Genomic DNA, 20,925 nt, shown 5'->3' with positions numbered 1-20,925 from the left:
AAAAATGAGCGGCAATCTTGATCTGTGGAAACAGATAAATAATTCCAAAAACAAAACTAATCCAATAAAAAAATGGAAACTGAAGAACAAGCAATTCAGGCAAATATAAAGAAAATAAAAGTCAAACCACTCGAATCACAATAAATTTGAGAAATGAAAGAACAAACCAATGAAATATTAGATATAAATGCTTCAACAAAAAGCAGATAGATATAGAAAAGGTAAAATAAAGAACCTATTTATGGAAAACCTCACAAAACACAGCAAAACAACATTCCTATAATGAAACTATAGATGCATATCAGCAACAAATAGACCAATTGGAGGAGTGTCCATACTGATTAAAAACACTATACCCTACACAACCCTCGAGTTAAATATCAAACTTCAAGCAACAGCAGTAACAGCCAACCTACACCGTAAAATATCAATATGTTCGATATATATTCCATCGAATCAACAAATTAATAAAAAAAAGAAATAGCTATACTAATCAACCAACTCCAACCCCATTGGGGAAATAATCAAAACAATAACAAGGATATGATAATAAACAAAATATTATCAACAATAAACTTAAATAATGGCAAAAATACCTACACCCACCAAGTCAATGGGTCCATGTCTGCAATAGACCTATCAATATGTGCTCCATCCATTTGTATGGACTTCCATTGGGATGTATTAGAAGATCAACCCTATCATACTCCAAAAGTAATAAAAAAAAATACCAGAATAAAAAATTCCAAAATGGAAATTACACAAAGCTGACTAACATTTACCAACCTATGCGAAACAGAGATAAATGTAAGCATTCTGAAAAAAAAGAACCACCACTAAAAGATTTTATTTACGCAAACATTAAACAATATTGCCATCAAAACAATATCAAAAACTTCAACAAACCCCACAAACAACAGCAACAAAAAAAAATACAACAAATTCCTGGTTTAATGAACGTGCAAAAAAGCTGTCAAGAAAGGAAAAACACTTTAGAAGTTTAAACAAAACCCTACAGCAATTAGCCTACGAAAATATACGGAAGCATGTGCCAAAGCAAGGTACATTATAAAACAAAATAAGAAAACATCCTTGAAAGCCACAACGAAATAACTAAACACCAACTAAAAAATATGGAATATAACAAAAAGAAAGCGGGAAAAGAAACACAAAACATCATAACTTATATAACTAAAACTGATGGAACAAAATGCATAGAGAAAAAAGAAATAACTAATCTACTACCTGAAGAATTCTAAAAAAATTAATCAAATAAACAGTATTCAGCATCATTCAAAATTCACAAAAAAAACAGCAGAAAAAGAAAAACTTAATTTTACAACTAGTAACAAGGAAACATAAAAATACTATTCAGCATATAAGAATTGAAAAGGGCAATAAACAAAAGTAGAAATACTACTCCAGGCCCAGATGATATATTTTACCAATTCCTAAAGCAATTACCACAAGTACTACTTAACATATACAATATAATATGGGATATACAGGAGAAATACCAGAATCCTGGTTTGAATCAACAATTCTTAAACCAAATAAAGATCCAACTAACCCAACTAGTTACAGGCCAATAGCCCTAATCAGCTGCCTTTCTAAAACTATGGAAAGAATAATAAACAACCGGTTAATGTGGTACTTGGACAAAAAAACAACCTTCTATCGAAATACCAAAGTGGATACAGACAGAAACAAAATACAAATGATCAGATAGTACAACTTGAATCATTCATTCAAGACAGTTTTGTAAGTGGACACCACGTTGTGGCAGTATTTTTTGACATCCAAAAAGCATATGATACAGCATGGAAATATGGGATTTCAAGATATGCATGATATGGGAATAAGTGGAAATACAGCAATGTTCATGCATAACTTATCTCGCAGATATTACAAAGTGCAATAGAGAAATACACTCTCAGACCAATATGAACAAGAAGCAGGAGTACCATAAGAAAGTGTACTATCCATCACCTTATTCCTAATAAAAATAAACAAAATAGTCAAGACCAGATTTGAAAAATCACTATTTATAAAGGACTTTTCCATTGCCCATTCTGCACCAAACATGCCAACAATAGAAAGAAAGATACAACATTGTCTGAACAAAATAGAAAACTGGACCGACAAAAATGGATTCAAGCTAGCCAAAAACAAAACTGTTTATATTCATTTCTGTAGAAAATAAAAATATCTAGACCCAGAACTCCAAATATAAGGAGACCCAATCCCAATAGTACAACATACAAAATTTTAAGTGTCACACTAGAGAAACCTAACTTTAACACACATATCAATAACCTGAAGCAAAAATGCCAAAAAGCAATAAAAAATCTTGAAAGTAATATCAAAAGCAGACTGGGAAGCAGACCAGGACACAATGTTAAAAATATATCATGCACATATTAAACCATGGGTGCATCACATATAGCTCTCTCTGTAAATCCTATCTCAAAAAGTTAACAACTATACAAAATCAAGGATTAAGACTTAGTCTGGGAGCATACCGAACATCACCAATGGAAAGCTTATACATAGAAGCCAATGAACCTCCTCTACATTTAAGATGGCAGAAATTAGCAATACACAATAAAACTACAAAGTAATCCAAACAATCCAACACATGAGAAAACCTTTTAACCTTCAATATACAAACTTTTACACTAACAAACCAAAAAAACATACCCTCTTTTGGGCATTGTATCAAAGAAATAATAATTCAAATTAATGAAAACCCTGATAGCATAGTCACACACACAGTAAGTAACAGACCACGATGGACATTGAAAAACCCAAGCACTGATCTAACTCTTTCTAAACACAAGAAAAATAATACAAACAACCTAATAAATAGAAGTCATTTTAGCAAACTTGGGATAAGATATCTACAATAAAGAGAAATATACATGGATGGAGCTAAAACAACAAAAAGAACAGGTTCAGCATGTACAGATGGGCAAAACCATCTCCAAATAAGACCCCCCCCCCCATTGACACATCAATTTACACAGTGGAATTACAGGCCATGAAAATAGCGCTTGAACTAATAAAAAACAACAATAGGAAAAAGTTTATTATATACCCTGATTCTTTGTCATGCATCTTAGCTCTAAGAGTAGAAGAACTCGAATACTCGTACATAATAGACATAATGAATGGATACAATAAAATGAATGAAAAAGGAAAAGTTGGTATATAGTTGCCTAATATACCAACGTGACTTGTATACCAAGTCATGTTGGTATATCAGGCAATGAAAAAGTTGATAAACTAACCAAAGTTATATGTAGGAATATAACAAATATCAATTTTCATACACAGATTTCAGTAGAAAAATAAAGGAATACAACAGAAGTGGCAAGCAGAAAGAGATACATGCACCCAAAATAAACTACACAAACACCAACCTACAATTAAAAAGGAAAACAAAGCAGTAATAAAGGGACGAAAAGAAAACCTTGTCCTGAAGAGAATTAGAATTGGATACACTAATCTAATGCACTCACACTTGATTGAGGCTACAGAAAAACTAAAATGCACATTCTGTGACCAGCATATACTAATGGAATGCCGGAAATACAGAGATATCAGAAACAAATATTATGCAGCAAATGAAATCAAGGAATGATTTCATAAGGTGGCACTACACCAGACTATAGAGTATTAAAAAAAATCGAACTCTTTAAATTACTTTAAACCATACTGATAAAACCTTGAAAGCAACCAAAAGTTTAAAGACACATATCTTTGATAATGATTAAAAATTTGTGCACCCAACAGTTTAAAAGAAACAACAAACTATTCTGATTCTTTTTTTATTTTTACATAGGCATCCCCACTTATCAAGGCCGAGAGGCCACTTAAGGATAAGGGTTAAAGAGTGTACAGTAGTCAAAAGGACAATATAGTAATCAATAGTAATGGAAGTTTGTAAATTTGTTAACTTAAGTGTAACAGCTCATCAGAAACTTGTTTACGTTGGACTTGAAGACAATCATATTATAGACAGCTGGAAAGCAGGAAAACGGAAGACAATTCCACAGGCATGAAGTTCTAAGAAAGAAGCTTTGATCATAGAATCTATATTTAGGTTTAGGCACAGATAAAGAGTGGGGGGAATTATTGATAGTGTTTTCAGCTAGACGAGTGTTTCTTGTGAAAGTTTGGCGAGGGGGGGACCATAAATTGAAGCTCAGTCGAACATTTTCCATGAAAATAACAATAAAGCAGAGACAAACTCGCAACATCTCTTCTGTGAGAAAGAGGTTGCAGTGAAGAGAAAAGAACATCTCTCACAAGGCCACAAAGTCTATTTTGAACTCTATCAAGGCAGGACAAGTCCTTTCTAGCAGCTCCTGCCCAGATGTGGTAACAGTATTCCATCCTTGGACGTACCTGGCTCTTATGTAGATAGAAAATTGCATCAGCAGTGAGATATCTACTGGATTGATAGAAGGATCCCACCATTTTTCCAGCGGCTTTGGCAACAGATTTGATGTACGTGTTCCATTTAAGATCAAGAGTAAAGGTAAAGCCCAGAAGCTTGTCAAAACTTGAGGCCTCCTCAAGGCGAGAGCCATTCACTTTAATTGATGCCAGATGGGGATCAGAACATTGATGATGTAAAGATAGAAGCTTGGTTTTAGATGCATTAAAAGTAACCAGCCACTCCTTTCCCCATTGTACAACGTGATCAAGATCAGACGAGAGAGAATCGGAGAGAACTTGGTCGTTTACTGTCTTAGATGTGCTACCATAAATGGTAGTGTCATCAGCATAAATGTCTACGAATGATGTAAGGATGTGATTTGGAAGATCATTAATGTAGATCAGGAAAAGAGTTGGGCCCAGGATGGATCCCTGAGGGACTCCAGCATTAATACTATGAGCTTCTGATTTTTGCCGATCAACTACTACTCTTATGAATCTATCAGAGAGAAATGATTTAATAATTGAGAAGACATTTCCAGCTATACCATAGTTGGAGATCTTGTGAAGTAAACCTTTATGCCATCTATATATATAAAAGCAAAAATGTATGTATGTTTGTGTGTCTGCTAAAAACTTTCAACAGACAAAACAAAAATTCACAAACTCATATAAAAGCCCCATCCTTCGCCCGACAAATATCGGAAAATTGGCCAAAAACGTTAATTTTTTCATCCTGAAATCAACACTTTTCTACAGAGGGGGGGGGTGTCAACAAAAACTGTCCTCTCATGACGAGATCGGTTCTACGCATGCGTCAGATGACGTCATAACCTGATTTAGTTCAAATATTTGAAGAACTGACACAATTTCATGTACGTCATGTTAGGCCAGTTGGCTGGAGCGTTGGTTCATTATCTAAACGTTTTGGGTTCGAATTGTGGTGTGAGATGTCTCCTTTTTTTTTCGATATTTTAAATTTTAATATTGAAGCAGGGTTATTTAAGCCATTTTTCACGTAACGTTTTTTTTTTTTTACTTCGCTTATTCTTAGGTTTTCATTAACCCCCCCCCCAATCCCACCCCACCCCCGACCGACCACACGCACCCAAAAACACCCGGGTACCCACCGATTTTTTAAATTTTAATATTGAAACCGGCTTATTTAAGCCATTTTTCACATGTATTTTTCAGAAGTTTTAACGTTCGTTTTTCTGTTTTCTTTTTTGTTTTTGTTTTTCAGATTTTTACATTTAACATCATTCATTTGCCTTACCTTAGTTTTTTTTTGTGTTTTTTGTTTTGATTGGCGGCCTTGGTCGCAAAGGGTAGAATTAGCTGCAAAGTTCTTGGCAAAGAGTTTGGCTTTGTCTGATGCTGACGAGATTAACTCAGGTCCATTGATGATAGTTGGGATAGAGCACACGCTTCTGTTCAGGATTCTGTTTGCAATTTGCCAAAACTGGTGGGAACTAAGCTGCTGCTCAGCTACTTTGGACTTGACGGACTGAGCATACAACTCTCTTGCGTTCTTTATTACTTTCTTACAATGGTTGCTGGCAGTCCTGAAAGCGGCTTTAGTTTCCATACATCTATTACATTGGAAGCAGTGGAAAAAGTGATTTCTGTGCGCAATAGCAGCAGCACATTCTGGAGAAAACCATGGCTGGCTGTTAGGTCTTTGCTGGAACTTTTTCGAGGGTATGAAACGATCTATACCTACAATTAACCATTCTGTCAGGTCTGATACTATAAAGGACACATCCTTTTTAAACATGGATCGCAGAAGTAGATCCAATATAAATGTACGGAAGCTATCTCAGTCAGCCATAGTGTATTGATATACTGTACGATGGCGAGGTACGTCTGAGGACTTACTACATTTCATTTTTATCTTAATTGATACAACTGAGTGGTCGGAAGATCCAAGAGGAGACAGAATGGAAACTGAACATAATTCAGGGCAAGTTGTGAGAAAAAGGTCTAGGAGACTCACATACTGGCCGTCTTTGTCGGGTACACAGGTGGGTTCGTGAACAATCTGAGTGAGGTCATAAGCAATGGCAAAATCATGACAGAACCTCCCCTCATCATCGGTCCTGTTTGAGTGGGTCAACCATTCCACATTGTGAACATTGAAGTCTCCACATACGTGAATGTTAGCTGAAGGATAAGCTGATAGAACTTGGTCAATTTTCTCAGATATGCTTTTAAAGATAGTAACCCCGCTGTTATGGGGGCGATAGAGAGTAAATATAAATGCAATAGTTTGAGCTAGTGCAACCCGGAAGCACATACAGGATAAGTTAGGATCTTCTCTGGAGATGTCCCTACCACATGGAAAGCCATCTTTAATATAGGCACATATTCCATGCCCATCGCAATCTTGGGGTCAGATTTGGAAGTTAAGTTAGAGTATCCCTTAATTATGAACTCATTTAGGGAAATAGTCTGTCCAATGCCAGTTTCGCTTAAAAATAAAAGGTCTGGTTTAGTCTCCTCTAATTGGTCTTCAACCTCTAGAAGGTTAGAACATAGACCCCTAATGTTGGAGAAGATCCGGGTTTAATCGTGTATTTTTTCTTGAAACTTGTCATGATGGAATTTTGGAGTTTGTGGACTAGGTCGTCAGATTTGCTTAGAGCAGGACAGAGAGGGGAAACTAAGAGAGAAAAAGAAACGAAGAAATTTTTTATTTTTTTTATTTTTGTAGAACATGATAAGGTAAAGCTGTAACAATTACCCACTAGCATGGCATCGAGAGGCCCCACCAGAAGCTACTGCATGGTCCAGAATCCATTCACCAAATGGCAATACAGCAGCCCCAGTACTTTGCACCTGCTGATAGGACAGCCTCCTTAGTGGTTAATCCAAGGTTTCGGTCTCTGACTATCAGGCGGATAATGTCAGCCCAGATAAAATGTTTACCTCCAGCACCCTTACTAGTGATATGGCTACAAGGATAGACATAGAAACAGAAAATTTCCGCCATCTCTGTCGACTGTTCACGCAAAATACTGCCAACCTAGAATACAGCTTTTTCTTCTCCCTTTGTCAGAAAAATCACTCATTAAAAAAAATGAGCACTGAAGGACAGATAAAGAGAAGCGAGAGTAACAGGAGCTGCCGATAATGCATCCACAAACTGTTCTCTACTCTCCATTTAAAAAAAAATTTTTTTTTATTAAGTATTGTACTTAATAAAAGTCCAACTGGCGTGTTATTTAAAGGGAAAGTATGGTGATAAATTCACCTCTCATGCACTAACAATGAATACAATTTCCTAATCTGTTTATGCAATCAACGTGGTAGCTATAATAAACATTTATGATGAGAAAATACTATCATTAAATAAAACAATCGGGAAATAAAAATATAAATTAAGTACTGAAATAAAATGTAGTTATTAACATTTGAAATTAAACATAAAAATTAAAATAGCAGCCACTTATCTCGAACACGCTTCGTCTCCAGAGTGCAAACTGATTGAAGAGAATTTTAGCTTTAACATCATCAGCGTTCCAAAAGACTTTGTTTTAACGGTTAATTTAAAAAAAAAAAGGCGTGATCGCTTTCTGAATTTTAGTTAGTGACGTTTTAAGAAATTGCAATATAAAAGAACAGTGGGGGGGGGGGCTTCTGAAAGTCAACTAGTGCTGTTATAAATAAATGCAACAATAAATGAAAAAACAGGAATGGAGGGGAGGGGGGTCTGAAAAGAAAATATAATGGTTGAGTCTATGCTATCCTTAAGATCAACTTGGTAGATATAATAAACATTTATGATGGGAAAACGCTATCATTAAATAAAACAATCAGGTAATAAAAATATAAATTAAGTAATGAAATAAAATGTAGTTATTAATATTTGAAATTAAACATAAAAATTAAAATAGCAGCCACTTATCTCGAACACACTTCATCTCCAGAGTGCAAACTGATTGAAGAGAATTTTAGCTTTAACATCATCAGCGTTCCAAAAGACTTTTTCAATAAATGATTTGGCATTAAATGACCCACAGTGGTTGATATGCCATAAAACACCAACCAACCAAACCAACATTTCATCTGATTGTAATGAGTCACTATCTGGATAATCTATTGATCAGAGAATTGGTCCATGATAGTGATACAAAATGAAACCTTTGACGAACTTGAGACGTAGCCCCAAAGATATTATTTAGAGATGTTACACTAGTGTCATGATGAGGCATTCTAGAATATTATTTTTGATACTAGACGAGTGTGACAAAAAAAAAAAAAAAAAATTGACGCATGATCTCTAATCACATAAGAATGCTTATGTCATACAAATATAAAAAATATTGAACCCACCATTTGGTCTACAGAGCTCTTGAAAAAGATCATTTTAAGGATGTTCCAAAATGGTGTAAATTTTGACATTCCTATCAGCAAAATGAATATGAAAACTACATAGACATAATCTATTAGAACTAAATGACAGGAAAACTAATTTTCTGGCTTTGTCTGACATACTTTTTGAATTATAGCCTCCTGAAGTGACCTACGACTTTTTACATATCAGCTTTTCAGCCATTATTAAAAGAAAGGTAGACACGGCCAGACCCCAATCTATAAGAAAAATGTGCTCGTTGGGTCATTTCATTCAGCCAGATTAAATTATTTGAATCTGGGGAAAAGTGAGTTTGCAAAGCCAGTCAAATATAAAAATATAAAGATAAAATATAAAATTAGTTTCTTTTTATTTGTTATATCTCTCCTTTCTCTTATTCTCCAGTTAAATAGAAATATTACTTGTGGTGATGGTACTTATGCATCCTTTGAACCAAATGTAACTCTGCGTTCGGTCGGCTTTCTCTGGAACATGATGTCAACAGCCGGATTATGCCAAGCGTCGCTAATGAAATCATGACAACGCTACATAGAAGAAAAATAGCAAAATTTTAAATGTAGAAATCAAAGGGGAAAAAATAAAGAAAAACTACAGTAATTTTTAGTTTTTATTAATAGTATGAAGAAAGGTTTGTTTTTTTTTTGGGGAGGGGTCAAATAAATAATTTTTAAGCAATCTTATTTTTAATTTTTTGTCAAATAAATAACAAAAGTGGGTAGGTTGTTTTTTTGTTTTTACTGGGAGTAGTTGAAATCTTTTTTTCCAATGCTAGAAAAATTTTCGGTGCTTATGCACTTTTTATACTGCGCTATTTTTAAACATTTTTTGGGGGTTAAATTCAAGTTTCACGATATCTTTTTTTTTTTATGAAATTGTTAGGTGGAAGCACAGAATAATTACTAAGCATCCTCCCCTCCCCATTTTAAGTATAGCTTTCAAAATAATATTTCAGCACTGTAGCAAAAGTGCACAAGTACCAAATTTCCTTTGGAAGATTGGAAGATGTTTTTTCCTTGGACTTTTAGATGGCATCAGATGACGGCAAAGTGGATGGAGAAGAATTAGTGGACATGTAATGAAGCTTTTCACCAAGTGGGTAGCTTTTGGCAATGCGAGTTAATACGGAGACGAACGGATTGTTGTGTGCCAATTCCAACAAACATTTGCACTGGAGGTTTTTATTCATTGCCACCTCAAATGCCCACAGGTATATCAGTTTGATAATGCACACGATTTTAGCTGTGATTTTTGCAAAGAAGGTCCCAGTTCGCATTTTCTGTCTATCGCCGACATTTAACATTCCCATATCTCCAGCCATAGCCGTTGGTAATGCTCCCTCTTTTTGCTAGGATGCACTAACTTGTATGTAAGAAATGGTGGATTTTTTTTTTTTTTTTTTTTTTTACAATTGGTATCCAAATTCTCTTCTACTGCTCGGGTGCGCGCACGTGCATTGAGTTGAAACTCTGTTCACGGTGTTGTGATTGGTTGATCGCCATGTTACCTCAGACAGTAGCTAAACCTGAGCTGTTGATGTCATGTTCCGGAGAAAACAGAGCTGAACGCTGAGTTATGTCTGGTTCAAAGGATGCATAAGTACCGTGGTGATAATCCATTATAAACAAAAAGGAATATTCCTGTTTTTTAATTTTCTTTCTTTATTATACCATCCCTGATTGTTACTAAATAGAAAGAGTGATGGAAGCGAGAATGATAAATACTGTATGGAATAAGAATGGTGGGGATGGGCAAGCAATTTACAATGAAAGTGATGGATAGAAGCTTAGTAAGAGATAGTTCTTTTCGGGAGTCAATTGGAACTAATTAGAACAATTAAGTTTATTCAAACGTAACTCAATCCCTAAAATGAGGAATATATGTATTTTGTGCAATTAAAATATATAGGAAAATTTCTTTGGAGAGCGGGGACAAACGTTTATTCACTCAACTTTAGTATAGTAATAGATAGCTTTGAAGCTATGTCTGAAGTTGGTAAAAAAAGACTTGTTTTAAAAAATGCAGTGAAATTTCAAATATTTCTAATTTTAAAAACATTAGTAATAAAAATCTAATGATTGAGATTTCAGCATAAATTTGATAATGGAACACCTGATATTATTTCAATTATGTTGATTTGAAATGAAACGATCATAAGTAGTATGCAAGTACATGTATCTTACAAATTTTTATTCGGCTTAACAAAAAAAAAATTATTTCAAAGATGTTTAAAATTCAAGCGGTAAGATAATATTTCATAAGTTTTTTTCTCTCTTTATTTTTAATGAAAGTCATATAAAACAAAAAAGTCATATAAAACAAAAAAGTGATGATTAACACACATGAATGTCTTACCAGATTTAGTTTGGAACTGCTTTCACCTGAAAATTGGAAAATTAGTTCTGAAATTAAAAACACAAAATTACTAAATATCCAATTCATTTATTTTCTATAACATTGTTAAAAATTAAATATATCAATGAAATATAAGTACGACATTGACATTTGATTGCCTAATGATATACCATTACAAAAAAAAAAAAATCCCCCCAAAAAAACATTTATATAGAGAACTATGTAATTGTTTTTTTTGTTTTTTGTTTTTTTAGTTAAAAAATATTCGGTTATCTGATAGTTGAAAATAATGTTTAAATAAAACAAAAAATTCTTAAGTGAATTTTATATCTTCCTAGCCTCATAGAATAATTGATTCATTTAATAATGGTATTATCTTCGCAACCCAAAAGCGGTGTTACAATGTATTGCTGGAAGTAAATTCCTCTGTTTTCATTATCATAAGTTTACCATATTCGTTGCTTGACACAACTTGGAGTCGTGTCATGATATGGGTTACTAATGAAATGAAAACTGACATCATGGATTGATCATAAGGTAGAAATTTCAGCTGTCTGTACAACTTCAATCTTCTATTAAAATCTTGTTGGCTAAATTGGTTAAAGTGACACCAGTTAAAGTTAGTCTGTCCTTTAGATAATCAGATCAAAAGAATTCCAAATGATTTTGTGCTCTGTATTAATCTTGGATATCTCAACTTCTCAGCTTTTCTGGATTCGTTCAAAACTTCTGTTTTAATACCATGGTTGTCATAATTGGCCGAGTCAGTCTTTATTTATACAGTATTTATTCATACGGTTGTGTATAATGCTGCTCTTTAATCAATACTCATATTTGTGCATGCAATATTATTATTAAATAAACACATATTCTGCAGAGATATGGGTTAATACTTTTATAAACCAGTTATAGTGTGTCACACAAAGATGTTATTGCTTGATATAAATTTTCTTTTTCTAGTTTGAAATGAAAATAAAACAATAAAGTGGTTATCTGTTTCTAAACTGAGAAAATATCAATAAAGACAACCCTGAAGAAAACAATAATGATAATAAAGGTTGTATAACATATAATTTATTAATAGGAATATTGCTAAAAGCAAGCACAAAAAGAATAAGGAAGAATAAATAAGATAGTGATGATGCAGAATGATTAATAATTTGAACTTCAAGTAAAGGCAATGAATAAAAAGTAAACTAAAAAAAAACTTTTGAAATGTTATTGATTAAATTTTTAACTGAAAATTATTTTGAAAACTTAACTTTTAATGTCTGTCACATTAATTTAATGTAAATAAGACCCTCCTCCTGTTCAGCTATTTTAATTTCTTATTCATGTTTTCTCAATGGAAGGAAAGAGGAGGCGTCATTTTTCATGGAATGCTAAAAGTTCAAAATAAATCTTCTTTCGATCATTAGCAAAGCACAGATAGGAAATGAAAATTATCACATGAGAGACTGTTAAATTAATACAGAAAAAAAGCTTCTCCCCTTCTAAATATTAAATAAACTTCTTTTTATTTTTTTTTTTAAATAATTTTTCTGTTTAAATTGAGTCATGCATTTTTTTGACACATTAATTAAGATGGAGATGGCATTATCTGTGCACAATAGTTGCTTTTTATTAAAATTAACCATCCAGATTATTGCAAATAAACACATTCTGCAAACAGAAAAAAACTAACCAAGAACATTATGAAATAGCTGCTTTAATAAAAACAAAGATGAGAAGTTTGGGTTAGGAGTTGCCAAATTTTTAATGAGTCAAATTTGATATTGGATAAAAAAAAAAAAAAATTACTGCATTTCTATTATAATTTGTTACTTTCAAAATAAAGTAAAATATTTGTATAAATATTTGTACCGGCCGTGTGTCTCTGTAGAAGGCAAGCACATAGGTATGTTTTAAACATAAATTGCTACATGTTCCTTTTTGAAGGTTATCTCTTGAATAGGTTGACAAATATTCTCATCCAGACAACATGCATCTGAACATATAGGAGTCTGCATGATTGGCCTCATGAATGAAATCGATCATGCTGAATTCACGTCCTCATATGTCTATTATCATTATTTGCACATTTGCACATTACTGTTGGGAATGATATGAACTGTGTTATGTACAAGAATTTACTACCTATGTCCCCTTCTCCCTTAAATATAAATGAACCCTACCAATAATTATTTAAGTGTAGAGATGGCTTTCTGTCTTGTAAATATTTTTATGCTGGTATTTCTTGTCATCATTCTGTAATAAATAATACTGGATGGCAGTATTGCTGACTCCCATGGGACTGAACAAGACCTACAGAAAGCCTAAGTTCGACCAGCCTTGAACTGGCTTAAACTTTGACAGACAAGTTTTCATTGATTTTCAACCTAACTGCTTTGAATAGGCAAAATACACCTGCTTATATAAAGCCTGAAATGTAATCGATTTACCACTTTCTGGAGATTTGTCATTGTACTGAGGGAGATAACTCGATTTTATGAAGAGATTCGATCATTTTTCATATGAAAATTTAGGATGCTAAAACCACAACTTTAAGAAAGAAAAGATGCGACTACTTTTCATTTTTTTTTTTTTTAAACAAAAATGAAAACATTACAATAAGAATTAAAGAAAACTACAACACGACTACCCTTTTTTTTTAACTACTTTTTTATTAAAAAATGTAAGGTTTTTAAAAATATAGTTACATTACAAAAAATGAAAATATGACCATGATTGCAGAGGAATTGTAATTTTTATTAAACAAAACATTTAAAAAAAAAATAAGATGAAAGCATTTAAAGCTGTGATGACTTTTTTAAATCTTAAAGTTTATAAGGAAAATACGATGATGATTGATGAGGACTTGTAATTTCTATTATGTTATAAACTTTGTTACATTAAAAAGTTATCGTAGCTTTCATTTTTAAATGTTTTCATCCTTATTTTTTTAATAAAATATTTTATTTAGTAAAAATTACAATTCCTTGGCAGTTATCATCCTATTTTCTTTTTTTCTTTTTTTTTTTGTAAAGTTAAAGATTAAATTTTTTTAAACTTCAACATTAAATAGTTGAAAAAAAGGTAATGGCATTGTTGTTTTCTTTATTAAAAATTCCTTTTCTTTTGTAATGTTTTCAATTTTTGTGTAAGAAAAAAGTAGTATCTTTTTCTTACAATTGCTGAAAGTTATGTTGATTTTTAGCATCCCAAATTCTTGTATGTAAATAAATGAACAAATCTGTTAGTAAAATGGACTTATCTCTCTCAGCACATTGATGAATTTTCAAAGAGCGCCGTTGATTTATCAGTAAAATGAATTGTTTTCAAAAACGAATATATTTTACTTTGTTGGTCTGAATGTTTGTCTTTAACCACTTGTGCAAAATGAATGTTTGCATAACCAAACATGATTCACTTTGTTGTCGCAGACACATGTATGCACCAAAGCCTCGTAATCTGAATGCTAGGAGTTCAATCACTGTACAAGCATTTTCATTTTTGTTTTTGTGTGTCAACTCCAATACACATTTTTGTGTATGTAACAATAAAATAGTATTCAGTGGTATTAAACATATGAGGAGCCCAAGTTATAGCAATTCATAATGCTCCCTTCTCGAGCTATGAGTGAAATATCAACTTGTGCTCAATTAATCACATACACTAGCTATTATGTTTCATCATTAAATATCATAAAAGCATTTGATATGTCGTTAAGAATCAAACAGACCAAATCAACTTTGTTTAATGCTTACCACATGAGACTGAAGAACTAGCCTCAAGTGACTGTTGAATGGAAAATGCATCTGTTGATAATTTGTATTAGCTTCTGCTGATACTTATGTTCCGATAACACCTAATTGGTTGACAAACAGGGAAATGTGTACAAGAATGAAATCGTTTATCTCTATCACACATGCCAAAACTATGGAAAGGCTGTCTTACAAGGAGTGCTAAGCTATAAGTGAGGGCACACCAAACACTCACATTTTCAATAAACTGACAATACTATAACTTCAATTCTCATCATCCATACTGTCTGAAAAACGTGTACCCTATCTACAACGTTGAGTACGAGTTATAGGTGGCAACCCAATCATCTACAGCCAAGAAATAACCAGCTTAAGAAATATTCTTCAATGTAACAATTACCTTGTGAACATAATATTTTCAAAAAAAAAGTAGAGGTAAAGGAAAAAAAACAAATACCACAATGTTTCTATCATATGCTAGAGGTAGATCTAGAAACTTTATCTTTTGGCAAAAGCTGGGACAGGAGAGGGAATTTCATTCCATTAAGTTGTAGAATATCAAGGTGAAACATTCTATCCCCTGAAGATACGACTGAAGGATGGAAGAGACATTAAAATCAGGCAGTACTGATTGTGCATGGAAAAAAAATGTTGTAGAATCATTGTGGAATACGGTTAATATAAACAGCTACACTGGAAGATCAGGAAATTCGAATAATCAGTAGCTACAGTGACTTAGCAGAATTTATCAGACAAGATGCTGTTCTTAATTTGTCATAGGATGCTGTTCTTAATTTGATGAAATATTTATTGATAATGTATGTCCATATCGAATGAAGATAGCCTTGCCTCCATTACTAATAATCCTTATATGGCTATGTAATCCAATTAATGACACATTTTTTACTAACATAATTATTTCTCAGGGGGGAAATCTTTTGCTGATTTTGTTTATATTGCTATATTTATATATCTAGCAAACACTCTATTTCTAAGATAAATTTAATTTTTATAATTAATTATTCAAAAATGGGGAAATTGTCTAAAAAGAAAAAAAAGGCTGCTTCCAAAGTCAGTTAAAAAAAAAAAAAAAGATCCCTTTGTAAGTTATTGACTCCCTACTTTGTTTTTCTACCTTAGAATAAAATCTGATTTCTGAATCTGCTTAAAACAAAACAACTACTGTAAAAATTACTCCTGACTCCAATTCTCCATTTTTGTAAATATGCCTGTCTGTACACACACACACAAATCATTTTTTCACTGCTACATGATATTAATGGCAAAAACTGCACCGAGAGTATTTAGAGTAAAACGTTGCATTAAAATTGTCATAAAATCCATTGTGTACAGTTTAATTTATATATTATGATCACAAATGATGAATTTACAACATTTTGGGACAGCTGTTCAAATGAAATTTTTTGATCAATAATAATGATATACACGTGTCGTGTCCACTCAAAGATCGTATAAAAACCAAATTATTTCTCTTGTATTTGTTTACTTCTTACATTTCAATAACCACAGTAAAAAAGGCTGTTTTTTTTTTGTTTTTTTTGTTTTTTTAAATAGTCCAATTTTTAACTCGTGTTTCCTAACTAAATTTTCTCACATTTTTAAATATGTTATATCAAACATTCTCATTTGTTTTAATAATCACTTTTTAAATATTCAAACTTTAAAATAACTATTTTACAAAGTTGGAGAAACCACACAAAAATAAAATATAAACAAATCTAAAAATATATTGAAACAATAAAAACAAATTGAAAAATCTGAACTTACAAATAATGATCATGGTTTGTATAGCTGTAGTTTATACATCAATGTGGTGAAAACCTGTAACGTTATTTTGTAGTGTAAGTAATAAGTAAAATAAAATTCTTCTTATCAAAATATACTGAAATTCTCAGAGTTTATGAACACCTAGGCCAAGAATTCAACTTTTAATCATAACAGGATTATAATAAAGAAATATTGAAATTAAAAAAGAGGTAGAAAAAATGTGGCGGATTTAGCAGAGAAGAAAGAAAAAAAGTAAACCCATCAAATATACAATAAATAAATGTTGCCATAGCTGATAAAAGTAACTTTTATACCTCCCCGCCTTATGTTTTTGTGTTTATTAAGGTAATTTTAAATGCTATTTTATTATTCACTTTTTACGAACAACAAAAATGGCCGCTTACATTATTCATGTGTCAGGGCTAACTCCTTCATAAAAAATGAATATTTGAGATGAAATAAATAGCATTTAAAACTACTTTAAAATACAAAAATATGAGTCGGGTAGGTATAAAAGTTACTTTTATCAGCTATGGCAACATTTATTTATTGTATATTTGATTTTTTTTTTTTTTTTCGTTTGTTGGCTTCTCTGTTAAATCTCTAAAACGTAACTAATAAAAGGATATCAATTCTAAAAATAGATAAGAATATTTAAGTTTAGTTACTTTGCTAATGAAAAGAATGTAGGATATTTTAATTGAAAACTTAAAAATAATAAGATTTGTAACTATCAAACACTGTTTTATTATTATTTATTTTTTCGTTGGATTATATTATTAGTAAGAAATATTGGAAAAAAAAAAAAACTAAATCTACCATATAATTTCGTTTTTTCTGATAGAACCATATACATTTTTAACAAATTACCTTTAAGAAATAGCACTGGTATAGATTAATAAACTGGATTATTTTCGAAATAATATAACAAAATTTCCAAGAATGTATTTGGAGTTTATCTGATGAAATATTTCAGATAATGTAATCTGTATATTCCAATTATACAGGATGTTTGAAAATCGATGACATAGAGATTATGTTCTATGTGCGTATATAGGTTCAGAAATGTTTCGTTTCTGAATAATAGGTCATTGAAATAAATACTAATCAACATTTTTTATTGTGGGTATCTAACATATACAATATGTGTGATAGTGCACTGTTATTTTACATCTGGGGTAAATAATCACTATTCCTATGACAAGATTGCAGGTAAAATAATACTTTGTCTGGTGTTGACATATACACCAACAAAACCATTAAAAACTGACACCAAACAAATATAAAAGTGCGGGAGAAAAGAGGGATTCAGAAGAAAGATCTAGGTGTCATGAATAGTCAACATGAGATCTGGTTAGCATCCTGCAAATGTTGGCCAACATTTCAGTTAACAGAATACAAGCAGACAAAATACAAGTAAATGAAGATGATCATCATAAACTAAATACAACAACAGAAAATAGACCACAAAGGAAATGAGACTGGAGTAATGGAGTGCTATTACAAAAGCAACCCTCATACAAAGATACTCTTTTACACACACAGAAGATAATCACAATGTTATACTATAGATTTTCTCAAAACCCAGTATGTGAGATTGTAGGAATGTTTATTTTTCTTTTTATTAAAAGTTGAAATCGAATTATTGATTAGAATAAGTTGAAACAAACGAATTCCTGTACAGCTGTTCAATTCCCTGATCAATAATATTCACCTGATCACCAAACCATTGTTCATTAATAGTCTGACTATTTTTAAAATAACATTGAAAAGCAGCAACATTTATCTGTTTTATCTTATCTTCCAAGAAATTCATTTCATTTCACATTCACCAGAGAATAAAAATGTAAAATTAATAATAAAGAAATGTTTAACTGTAGATAAACTTATATATTCCAAAAAACATTGAATTAAAAAACATTCCTTTTCTTTTTAATTTTTTGGATAAATTACAAGTTTTGATTGTTAACCTCATAATTTTTTTTTTTTAGTATGCATTATTTAAACTTCTATTCTCATCTTTATTATTTTCACAATGTTTTAGCATAGTCTCTGATTTTCAGATGGATACTTGTAAACATGAACATAATTTTGAACTGAACGTATAATCTAATACATGGGAGTAGATTGTTCTCATTGTCAGCCATGGCTGGGTAGAAGTATTTTGTTATGTTCAGTTATTACCTGAAATAAAGATTGAATCTTAAAATTTCTAGAAAACTATCATTTGTTAATTAATGTGCTTAGCCATTAGACCAGTGGTTCTCAACCAGGGGGAAAAAAATTCAGTTTCCCCTGAAAAGTGTTACTACAAAATACTAAACACTGGATCAAAGGCGAAAAAAAAAAAAAAAAAAAAGAACTGTACTGTACTGCTCATCGCTTTTGAAAGGTCATATTGGATTTTATCTCTTAGTTTTTTGTATTAAATGCTATTAAATGTTAGTATTAGCAATAATTGTTTGTATAAATGTACATTTTGAGTCTGACATTTTTTTTTTTTTTTTTTTTTTTTTTTGAAAGGGAGAAAAATTATTCTAATATTTGATGAAAGGGTTCACTGGCTAAAAAGGTTGAGAATCACCACATTAGACTATATATTAGACTAAAGACCCAACTCATGTGAATGTTTCAAAACAATATTTAATATCAATTTGACGTTTTTGTTCTCTGTAGGGAATTCACTATTTTAGGATTATTTCTGAATTAATCCAGTTTATTATAAAAATTTTGTAGATGTTCAACTTAATCAAGTAAAACTATTGTAACCATGGAAGCAAAAACAAAATTAATTTTTAATGCCAAAAGAAAAGCTTGAAAAAAATTATGAAAGAAACAAAAATGTTTTTTTTTTCTTTTTTTTCTTTTTTTTATTTTTTTATTTTGGATTCATGAAAAAGTAACAATTTTTAAATGATTTTATAGAAAGAAAATTTTTTTTTTATTTACATCAAATTGATTGCTATGAACTTATATAACTATTTTCACTTTATTACTGTTTTTGTTTTATTGTAATAAATTCCCTATTGTTGTTGTTTGCTTATTTTCCTGATTGATTGATTAGTGTTTGAGGATCAATTTCAAGATACAAGAACTTTAATGAGAATAAATGCCTCTAAAACCAAGGTCGTGGTGGCGGGGTCCTCCCCTCAAGAAAAGTTACCGCCCACCATCAACAGCGAAATACTGGAAGAAGCCTCAAAGTTTCAGTAACTCAGCATTACCTTCATCTCCAACGGACAAGGCAAGTACGAAATTTCGGCCTTCTTCCGACTACAAAGAGATCTCTGGTTTTATTGTTCTGAAATATCTCACTACTAAGTGCTGTACTTATCCAACCTTGATTGGGTCGATTCTGCTTTACAGTGGTGAGATTTGGCCCATACATCAAATTGATCGATGGAGTCTCTGGGTTTTTAACAATTTCTGCTTCCTTCTGCCACATTCCTGAAAGTGCACCTATATGACCATGTGTCCAACAACAGCAAACTGCACTGGAAACTGAACAAATCTAAGGTTTGCTGTTATGCCGAAGGTTCTGCATGTTCGGATACATCTTGCAACACCCTGAATTTAGCCTGATCAGTGAAGCAATCTCACAATCTTATGGAGAAGATGGTAAGGTGATTATCTGAGGATCTGATTAGCCACTGAGAAGTTGGATTTAGAGCTGATGTATGACCCACATCCTTATGGTGTCTATCACTGAAACCAAGATCAAGATTTACTTTACGTCGCAAGAGCTAACATTGTCAATCTTCAAGTTTGAAGTGGAGCAATATCAGACATGGTTAATACAATATTTGGAACTAGCTAAACTCACATCAAGATGTATGCTGTTGCAAGAAAAATTTGAGAATTTGTGATGAAAAGTTTAAATTCCATAACTTAATCTTTTTTTTTTTTTTTGCATTTCCAACTTGAAAAAGTGACCTTGTAAAATCAGTGATTGTAATTTTCTTTTCTTTTTTTTTATTCTGGCAGTTTAATGCTTTTATTCAATCTCTGTAATCTGTTGTAATCTCATAGATAATGTTTTCAATGAGGGATTAAAATAGACTTTTTTTTCTCACCAAGCAACAATAATTTTGATTCCTACAAAACTATCCTAAATCATCAATTTTTCATTTGAGATTTTGTTGCTTTCATGTTTTGAACATCCAGATTTCTAATGTCTTAAAATGCAGTTTTGAGCTGTATCACAACAGTGCCACTGCAGTAGTT

The 20,925-nt window shown here is 31.8% G+C and overlaps 1 protein-coding gene across 4 annotated transcripts in view; it reads left to right on the top strand.

Annotated features, from left to right (window-relative positions):
- LOC145248030 (divergent protein kinase domain 1A-like) overlaps nucleotides 1-20,925 on the top strand; it is a 226,703-nt gene that overhangs the window by 143,450 nt on the left and 62,328 nt on the right. For 2 of the 4 annotated variants that reach the window (XM_080109750.1, XM_080109751.1), the window contains exon 5: nucleotides 19,766-19,945. The exons of the other annotated variants lie outside the window; for them this stretch is intronic. In XM_080109750.1, the coding sequence (XP_079965876.1) occupies nucleotides 19,811-19,945 (135 nt within the window). In that variant the 5' untranslated portion in view covers nucleotides 19,766-19,810. The remainder of the gene's footprint in view (nucleotides 1-19,765; nucleotides 19,946-20,925) is intronic. 4 annotated transcript variants of the gene reach the window in all.

This window comes from Euprymna scolopes, chromosome 26 (genome assembly GCF_053919585.1).
Source record: "Euprymna scolopes isolate OS-2025 chromosome 26, ASM5391958v1, whole genome shotgun sequence".
NCBI lineage: Eukaryota > Metazoa > Mollusca > Cephalopoda > Sepiida > Sepiolidae > Euprymna > Euprymna scolopes.
This window is presented reverse-complemented; position numbering and strand designations above follow the sequence as displayed.